This window comes from Quercus suber, unplaced genomic scaffold (assembly GCF_002906115.3).
Source record: "Quercus suber isolate HL8 unplaced genomic scaffold, Cork oak 2.0 scaffold_236, whole genome shotgun sequence".
NCBI lineage: Eukaryota > Viridiplantae > Streptophyta > Magnoliopsida > Fagales > Fagaceae > Quercus > Quercus suber.
In genome coordinates, this window is record NW_027069693.1 from 303,681 (window position 1) to 314,318 (window position 10,638).

At 34.3% G+C, this 10,638-nt stretch overlaps 2 protein-coding genes across 2 annotated transcripts; both read left to right on the forward strand.

Annotated features, from left to right (window-relative positions):
• The first annotated feature begins 1,150 nt into the window (after window positions 1-1,150).
• LOC112003138 (protein GLUTAMINE DUMPER 5) lies at window positions 1,151-2,056 on the forward strand. The gene has a single exon (XM_024035319.2). It carries the CDS (start codon window positions 1,275-1,277, stop codon window positions 1,827-1,829), a length of 555 nt encoding a protein of 184 aa, XP_023891087.2. The 5' UTR covers window positions 1,151-1,274; the 3' UTR covers window positions 1,830-2,056.
• A 7-nt stretch (window positions 2,057-2,063) lies between these two features.
• LOC112003136 (protein GLUTAMINE DUMPER 5) lies at window positions 2,064-2,866 on the forward strand. The gene has a single exon (XM_024035317.2). The coding sequence runs from the start codon at window positions 2,064-2,066 to the stop codon at window positions 2,637-2,639; it is 576 nt and encodes a 191-aa protein (XP_023891085.2). The 3' UTR covers window positions 2,640-2,866.
• The last annotated feature ends 7,772 nt before the right edge of the window (window positions 2,867-10,638 follow it).

Consider the following 10,638-nt stretch of genomic DNA (forward strand, 5'->3'; position numbering starts at 1 on the left):
TCAATGAGTTTATTCATGAACAAAATCAGTTATTTTTATTTAAGGTTTAGTCACCGTAGTCATTTCTGATATGAGTGAGTAACATCTTTACTAAGACACTAAATTGACTTCCTATCTAATCTAATCTAAAAGTGAATTCTTATCTTCGTTTCAAATATAAAATATATATGATCACAGTGTACAACACTCTTGTTTTTACGTCTATTAGTGATGGTCTGTAACTAATTTTTTTTATCACTCTAATTTTGAAACTAAAATCTACGATGCATCACCTAGTCGCAACAATATTATAAATGAATCAAGTTGTTTGTAACTTGAGCTTGGCTTAAGAAAATGTTTGTTTATATTTTCTTATTTAGCAAATAAGCAAAACTCAAACATAATAATATGTTTGTGAATAAGCTTGTAAATATAGAACTCGATTTAACTATATATAATATTATAATTTTATATATATATTTTTCTAAAAATATATTAGTATAGACTTGAGGTTGTAATGTATAAGTTTGTAAATACATTTATATTATTTCAAATAATTTTTTTAGTTTATTGATAATATATGAGCATTTTAATTATGGTTTTACTTATTTACTATACATGAGAAATGAATAAATTAATTAAGTAACCCATAAACAAACCCAAGCTTGTTTGACAAAAAAAAAAACTAATTTTAAACATCTAATCTTGGCTCAAATCATTTATAGCCTAGACAAAAACAAAGCTGGGCAATTACTTTCACATGAATTAACTGATTACAGTCCAACAATCAGCTGTATTCTTAAAATGCTAATATTGACAAAAGGTAAAATACTTAAAATGGGAAAAAAAAAAAAGAAAAAAAAAAAGGACGGGCATTGATCCAAATAAAGTTCAATCATAGGGTCACGATTAGTCGTTGTTGGGCCCACACCAACCACTGGTCCAATAATCCTGAACCTGGCCCCACCAACTCACCCCATAGGGACACTATCCGGATGCAGAGGATCAAGTTTAAAGGAATCCTGCTTACAAGTTACAACAACATAACACGCCCAATTCCGTGACCCCAATAAAAAGCAAAAGCAGAAACACAAAATATATAAAATTAAAGTGTTTTATTTATTTATCTTTCTCTTCCCTCTCTTTTTTATTGAGCTATAAATACGCCCCCTCACCGTCTCTCTTTTCTCAAACTCACATTCTTTGCTTTCTACACTTGCCTAAAACCCCAAAACCAAAGAGAAACAGCTTTTTGAAAAGAAAAGAAAAGAAAAAAAAAAAAAGCAAAAGAAAAAATGAGAACCATTGCCAGAGTTAGCTCAACAACAACAACAACAGCAGAGACTTCAATAGTGTCACCAACACCATCTATGTCAGTGATGCAGACACAAGCACAGCCGTCTCCGTGGCACTCTCCGGTGCCATACCTCTTCGGAGGGCTTGCAGCGATGCTGGGTCTGATAGCGTTTGCGCTTTTGATCTTGGCTTGTTCTTATTGGAAGCTTGCAGGGCAATTGGATGAGAGGGAAGGTGGACAAGAGAGAGACTTGGAGAATGGTGATGAAAAAGACGCAGGTGATTCTGAAAGCAAGGCAGTGAAGGTGTTAGAAGAGAAATTCTTGGTGATTATGGCTGGAGATGAGAAGCCAACTTTCTTGGCCACACCTATGTATTCCAAAGCTGCTTCTTTTGGTGATGGAGTTAACGTTAAGGGTGAGAAAAAAGATGGGGACAACAAGGCTGAGAATCGTGAGACAATGAAAAAGGAGATGAGTGACCATGAACAAGCTACCACTGAAGAAACTAGAGAGTCCCCAGGGAACCAAGAAGCCCAAGATCACAACCAGTGAGCGGCTTGGTTTCTTTAATTTTTGCCCACCGGAGCAAAGAGAGTTTTTTCATTTTCATTTCCTTTTTGAAGGTTTTGGAATTTTTTTTTTCTTTTTCTTTTTTGGTTATAGTATTCGGAGATAGTAAATTTTGCTGAGATAAAATAGGAGATGAGATGACGGAGTTTGATCTTCCCAGTTACTTACAGTCAAATTTCTGAAAGAAATGATAGCTTCTTTTTCTTTAATTTCCCAATGTTTTGTGCTATTAACATAGTTTTACAGTTGGCAAGAGTTAGCTCAACAACAACAACAACAGCAGAGACTTCAATAGTGTCACCAACACCATCTATGTCAGTGATGCAGACACGGGCACAGCCGTCTCCGTGGCACTCTCCGGTGCCATACCTCTTCGGAGGGCTTGCAGCGATGCTGGGTCTGATAGCGTTTGCGCTTTTGATCTTGGCTTGTTCTTATTGGAAGCTTGCAGGGCAATTGGATGAGAGGGAAGGTGGACAAGAGAGAGACTTGGAGAATGGTGATGAAAAAGACGCAGGTGATTCTGAAAGCAAGGCAGTGAAGGTGTTCGAAGAGAAATTCTTGGTGATTATGGCTGGAGATGAGAAGCCAACTTTCTTGGCCACACCTATGTATTCCAAAGCTGCTTCTTTTGGTGATGGAGTTAACGTTAAGGGTGAGAAAAAAGATGGGGACAACAAGGCTGAGAATTGTGAGACAATGAAAAAGGAGATGAGTGACCATGAACAAGCTACCACTGAAGAAACTAGAGAGTCCCCAGGGAACCAAGAAGTCCAAGATCACAACCAGTGAGCGGCTTGGTTTCTTTAATTTTTGCCCACCGGAGCAAAGAGAGTTTTTTCATTTTCATTTCCTTTTTGAAGGTTTTGGAATTTTTTTTTTCTTTTTCTTTTTTGGTTATAGAATTCGGAGATAGTAAATTTTGCTGAGATAAAATAGGAGATGAGATGACGGAGTTTGATCTTCCCAGTTACTTACAGTCAAATTTCTGAAAGAAATGATAGCTTCTTTTTCTTTAATTTCCCAATGTTTTGTGCTATTAACATAGTTTTACAGTTGGCTAGCTTGCTTTTTTGTCTGTGCCACTGTCTATTGGAAAAGAGGAGCCCAATTGATTTGTCTTTGGCTTTGTGTTTGTGTTTTGAAGCTAATTAGGTAATTCATGTTCATCGCATGCACCATTTTGTTCAAAACCAGTGAACCCACTGAATAAAAAAAAAACATAAAGCAAAGCAAAACAAAGCCCCTAGGAAAGGTTTATTCATTAATTATATTTAATTAGCAGTATTCTCAGTTTCACTTACATATTAAACAACAAAAAGTATAGTTTGTGTGTGCCACAAAAAACTATCCACTTCCATTCATGCCAAAGATATATATGTACTTACCATATAAAACCACTTCTATTGGATTGGGGTCTCAATAAATATATTAAGAGAATAAAGCAAAGAAAATCTGAAAATGACATTAGGACATATTCTTATATAAAAATAAGCCACACAATGTGTACATATTTCATATATGATATGTCCCTTTGCTCAACAAGCTACCAGGAAATTTACCAGTAACTCATAAAACTAAGTGGGAATATTAGTCATAAGGGCATTGAAGTTGGGACAAGAGAAAGAACAGAGATTGAGGTTACCAACTCAGCATTGGCCAGTTTTTTCTTTTTTCTTTTTTCTTTCTTGCGATGCAAGCAGTAGCTAAGAGAGAGACAGGATAGCTTTTTATTAAATGTTTGGTTGAAATTAGATAGCTGTTTTTGGAAGGCAAACGTGTACACTACGCCAGCTGGCTACTCTCATTGTGTTCGCGGTGTCGCGAAGCCGCATCTCTCTCTTTACTGAAAACAAATTACATCTGCATTTAATGAGAAAGCTTTGATATCAAGGGTCTTTGAATACTGCTTATTACTGAAAATTGAAAACTCAAAACTAAAAACATTGTAATAAAATAATTTTTAAATATATAAATTTTTAAATGTATGAATATTTCATATATTCTTATATAAAAATAAGCCACACAATGTGTACATATTTCATATATGATATGTCCCTTTGCACAACAAGCTACCAAGAAATTTACCAGTGACTCATAAAACTATGTGGGAATATTAGTCATAAGCGCATTGAGGTTGGGACATGAGAAAGAATAGAGATTGAGCTTACCAACTAAGCATTTGCCAGTTTTTTCTTTTTTCTTTTTTCTTTCTTGCGCTGCAAGTAGTAGCTAAGAGAGAGACAGGACAGGTTTTTATTAAATGTTTGGTTGAAATTAGATAGCTGTTTTTGGAAGGCAAACGTGTACACTACGCCAGCTGGCTACTCTTATTGTGTTAGCAGCGACGCGAAGCCGCGTCCCTCTTTTTACTGAAAACAAATTACACCTGCATTTAATGAGGAAGCTTTGATATCAAGGGTTTTGGGATACTGCTTATTACTGAAAATTAAAAACTAAAAACTAAAAATATTATAGTAAAATAATTTTTAAATATATGAATTTTTAAATGTATGAATATTTCATATATTCTTATATAAAAATAAGCCACACAATGTGTACATATTTCATATATGATATGCCCCTTTGCTCAACAAGTTTACCAGGAAATTTACCAGTGACTCATAAAACTAAGTGGGAATATTAGTCATAAGTGCATTGAAGTTGGGACACGAGAAAGAACAGAGATTGAGCTTACCAACTCAGCATTTGCCAGTTTTTTCTTTTTTCTTTTTTCTTTCTTGCGATGCAAGTAGTAGCTAAGAGAGAGAGAGGACAGGTTTTTATTAAATGTTTGGTTGAAATTAGATAGCTATTTTTGGAAAGCAAACGTGTACACTATGCCAGTAGGCTACTTTCATTGCGTTAGTGGCGACGCGAAGCCGCGTCCCTTTCTTTACTAAAAACAAATTACGCCTGCATTTAATGAGGAAGCTTTGTTATCAAGGGTCTTTAGATACTGCTTATTACTCAAAATTGAAAACTAAAAACCAAAAACATTGTAATAAAATAATTTTAAAATATATAAATAGTACTGTGAAACCCAGTTTTAAAGTTAAATTTACATTCTTCTCAAGTTGCAAATCCCATAAACAGTACCTATGGACCCACTAAAAAATAACACAGCCACACTAAATAGCGCAAAATTAACGCGCTATCCAAACTCACACCAAATGTACACGTTGGTGTTAGGTGATGAAGTTTAAGAGATTAATAAGATTACTATGGAATTACGTGGCTCCACATAATCTCATACTATGCAAACCCAAAAAGAAAGAAAAAAAAAAAAAAAGTCTAGATCCCACGCCATAACATAACTTTGACACGTGACGAGTGATGGTTTTGTACTTTTTGTTATAAGTTTCATTATATAAGTGTGAATCTATAAAAGAAGAGTATATTACGTCTATGCATAATATGCTACTAACGTCATGATGGCAAGGTTTTGTTATTCTAATATTTGTAGTATGAAAATGAATTTGAATTGTTTCAAATTTTGCAGTGGTGGTGGGCAGGAAAAAATGACAAGGGAACATAGTGTTGTGCTTGTGCATTTGACATGCTCTATATTTTTGTATTGTTTGGAGAATGAACAGTGACTTTTATCTTTATCTACCCACTTTTTTAAATACACTTTCCAACAGATTTTCTATCTCATTTAAATATTATTTATTCATTCATTATTTATTTTTTTTAACAACTACACATCTTCCAACATTTTTTTATTCAACACCTAATTATTATAATAGAAAAAAAGAATTTGAAGAATGAACAGTAGCCCATCAGACTTGATGGGCTACTGTTCATGAGCCAAAAAAAAAAATCCAGGTTTACCAAATCTGTTGGAGCATAAGAGCATCTCCAACAGATTCTCCAAATTTTTGTACTATTTGGAGAATGAACAGTGACTTTTACTTTTTAGCTACAAACTTTTTCAAATACACTTTCAACAAATTCTCTGTCCGATTCTCTATCTCATTTAAATATTATTTCTTAATTCATTCTTTGTTCTTTCTTTAATCTTTCTTTATTCATTCACAACAATTATATTTCAAATTCCTAACAGCTATATTTTTAAATTTCCCAACGGTAACATTTTCAAATTTTTCAACAATTATATTTTTTTCTATACCCTTTTTTTAAAGGGTCATTTTTTCAAATGGTAATATTTCTCAATAGTCATATTTTTCAAAAAGACTTGATAAATTTAAAGATTAACATAGATTTGATAAATTTCAAATTACATTGAATTTTACCTATACAAGACTAACATAAATGAAGAGAAATTTCAAATTACAATAAAGACTAAAGACGTAAAAATTAATGCAAGCATAAGACTTAAAATTAGATGATCCTACATCTCGCCATATCTTTGCCACAAGTGCTCAAGAAGATCCAATTGGAGTTTATAATGAGTTTCTCTATTTCTAATTTTTTTCATGGGTTGTAATGAACGCTGCAAATTGACTAAATTCTTCTGTAGGCTCGTGGGACACTGTTGTAGGGATGCTTTCTGGCACTTGTTCATAATCAAAGTCTTCTGCTCCATTGGCATCACGTTCATCTTCAATTATCATGTTATGCAATATTATGCATGCCTTCATAATGTAATCAAGAACCTTTGTTCTCCAAAGACGTGTAGGCCCATGAACAATTGCAAATCGTGCTTGAAGCACTCCAAATGCACGCTCTACATCCTTCCTTGTTGACTCTTGAGTTGTAGCAAAAAGACTATTCTTTTTACCTTGTGAATAATTGTTGGCTCACAACTATGACCAGTATACTGACCTTTCCACCCTGATGGGCAATTCTTCCATTTCAGCGCATGCAGTCAATGCTCCCTAGCATCCTTGGAAATCCACAACTTTCACCAACTTTTAGCAACCTAGCAATGTCATTGCTATTTGGTGACCTCAAGTACTTTGTAGAATAAATATTGACTATGGCTTCAACAAATTTTTTGAGACTCTACTAGTTGCTTTCTCCAATTCTCACATATTCATCTATAAAATCTGCCGCTACTCCATAGGCAAGCATCCTTAGTGCGGCAGTCATCTTTTGAAGGGAAGACAAACCAAGACACTCGGCAACATTTCTTTTTTGAACAAAATATTCATCTTTCTCTTCTAGATTAGATTTAATACGTAGAAAAAGAGAACAACTCATTCGAAACCTCCTTCAAAATACGTTAAGAGGATATACTGGTGATTCTGCAAAATAGTCTTGAAAAAGTCTTTGGTGGCCTTGCCCATGATCACGTTGGATGATCCTACGGTCTAGAAAGAACCATGATGTGATGTTGACGCCCCCTCTCTTTCTAATCGTTCTTCTTCCAATGCAAGAAGTGCATATATCTCAAAATCATCATCAGAATCCGAGTCATTTAGAAGCATATTATGTGCATAATTTGCATTAGACTCATGGAACAAATTTCCCAAGTTGTTGCCACCAAAAAAACACACAATCATTGCAGCAAGTACTTAATGGTTAAGCTTTCTCTAATTGAAACTTTGGGCCATTATTTCCTCAAAGTTTATTCCCTACTGTCAGTGTCTTATAAATTGAAACTTTGGACCATTGTTCACACTAATGTCAAGTATCCACCAAGAATCAAAAACAGGGGAACAATAAATTATAGAACAAACACAAACACAAATCCAAATTCATTTCAAGATTAACCTAAATCTGAACCCATTTTGAACTAAGTCCCAAACCTGGAAATAAACAATTAACCCTATTCCCTTGAAACCCTAAAATCCAAATCAATAGCAAACAGAACACAAACCCATCACGGTATCCACCAAGAATCAAAAACAGGGGAACAAACACAAACACAAATCCAAATTCATTTCAAGATTAACTTAAATCTGAACCCATTTTGAACTCAGTCCCAAACCTGGAAATAAACAATCAAAACCTATTCCCTTGAAACCCCAAAATCCAAATCAATAGCAAACAGAACACAAACCATCATATACGTATCCACCAAGAATAAAAAATAGGGGAACAATAAATTATAGCAAATTAGAAACCCAGAAATATGATATCCAGAAACAATAAACAGGGGAACATCATATACGGTATCCACCTAGAAACCCATTTTTCTAAACTCAAAAAATAGCAAATTAGAAATATGATTTCAAATGATTGAAGTTGGCATATTTGTGATCGTTTGCAGAAACCCAGAAATATGATATCCAGAAACCCAGAAATATGAAACCCAGAAACAATAAACAGGTGAACATCATATACGTATCCACCCAAAAACCCATTTTTCTAAACTCAAAAAATAGCAAATTAGAAATATGATTTCAATGATGATTGATACCCGTTTGATTTCAGCTTTGTGAGAGAAATCCAAGATTGTTAATCTTTCCAGAGAGAGATCTGTGATCGTTTGTAGATCCCTTTGTAGCAGAAAGAGAAAAAGAGGAGAGAATATTGTTCCGGAGAGAGAGAGAGAAAAAAAAGAAGCCACGGAGNTAAAAAGACTATTCTTTTTACCTTGTGGAGCTCAGATTGTCTTTACAAAAGTGGACCATGAAGGATATATACCATCAGCAAGATAGTATCCCATCGTATAATCATGACCATTGATTGAGTAATTCACCGAAGGTGCAAGGCCTTGAGCGAGCTTGGTAAATATAAAAGAATGGTCTAGCACATTGATGTCATTATGAGACCCAGGTAACCCAAAAATGCATGTCATTTCCAAAGATCATATGATGTACTGCTTCCAAAATAATTGTTGGCTCACAACTATGACCAGTATACTGACCTTTCCACCCTGATGGGCAATTCTTCCATTTCAGCGCATGCAGTCAATGCTCCCTAGCATCCTTGGAAATCCACAACTTTCACCAACTTTTAGCAACCTAGCAATGTCATTGCTATTTGGTGACCTCAAGTACTTTGTAGAATAAATATTGACTATGGCTTCAACAAATTTTTTGAGACTCTCTATTGTAGTGCTTTCTCCAATTCTCACATATTCATCTATAAAATCTGCCGCTACTCCATAGGCAAGCATCCTTAGTGCGGCAGTCATCTTTTGAAGGGAAACAAACCAAGCACTCCGGCAACATTTCTTTTTTGAACAAAATATTCATCTTTCTCTTCTAGATTAGATTTAATACGTAGAAAAAGAGAACAACTCATTCGAAACCTCCTTCAAAATACGTTAAGAGGATATACTGGTGATTCTGCAAAATAGTCTTGAAAAAGTCTTTGGTGGCCTTGCCCATGATCACGTTGGATGATCCTACGGTCTAGAAAGAACCATGATGTGATGTTGACGCCCCCTCTCTTTCTAATCGTTCTTCTTCCAATGCAAGAAGTGCAATTATCTCAAAATCATCATCAGAATCCGAGTCATTTAGAAGCATATTATGTGCATAATTTGCATTAGACTCATGGAACAAATTTCCCAAGTTGTTGCCACCAAAAAAACACACAATCATTGCACAAGTACTTAATGGTTAAGCTTTCTCTAATTGAAACTTTGGGCCATTATTTCCTCAAAGTTTATTCCCTACTGTCAGTGTCTTATAAATTGAAACTTTGGACCATTGTTCACACTAATGTCAAGTATCCACCAAGAATCAAAAACAGGGGAACAATAAATTATAGAACAAACACAAACACAAATCCAAATTCATTTCAAGATTAACCTAAATCTGAACCCATTTTGAACTAAGTCCCAAACCTGGAAATAAACAATTAACCCTATTCCCTTGAAACCCTAAAATCCAAATCAATAGCAAACAGAACACAAACCCATCACGGTATCCACCAAGAATCAAAAACAGGGGAACAAACACAAACACAAATCCAAATTCATTTCAAGATTAACTTAAATCTGAACCCATTTTGAACTCAGTCCCAAACCTGGAAATAAACAATCAAACAAAAAAAAAAAAAAAAAACAATGGAGAGAAAAAAAGAAGCAACGGCAATGGAGAGAATGAGAAGAAAAAAAAAAAAAAAGAAGCAACGGAGAGAATGTCGGAGAGAAAAAAAAAATCCAAAGGAGGAGAGAGAAAGAATTAATATAATAGAACTATTGGTAATATTTTAATTCAACAAATTTAATAGCTAATGTACAGTCGCCCATCAGACTTGATGGGCTACTATTCATAAGCCAAAAAAAAAAATTGGGTACAGAGAAGTTGTTAGAGTTGTTTTTTTGGGTTCCATTCTCTATTATAGCTAATAAGTTGCTTATACATGTATTGCTGGAGATGCTCTAAACAGTGCATAAATTCTCCAAACTTTAGCTAATATACGCAGATACCGATCCTATTGGAGATGCTCTTACAGAAACATCCTCACATGTTTCTATATGTTGGAATATTTTAATAAATTAATTAATATTAAAACATTTAACAATGCCCTTCTCATCCATTTACGGCTCCAAAATGCCCTACAAGCTTAGCCCATTATAATTTCAAAGACCCTTATAATCAAATTGTATATAATTTGGTATTTTTAATAGAGATGTCCAAATTCAATTAATCTCACCTCTTTCCCTCTAAAAAAAATTAAAAAATTAATCCCTCCTTCCCACTTCAAGATGAATAATAAAAAATACTTTGTCCATTATAATTTGATAGACCAAACCTATGTTACTATGTAATATGCCATTTTTTATCCGATATTCAAGTCTTTTTTAGCTGATTGGATCAGATATATAAGGGACAATATAAAAAATATATGAAATGAGTTTAAGTTATAATGGACAAAGCAATACAATATGGGCCTTCAGTAATGCCATTGGTGAATAACCTTGGCG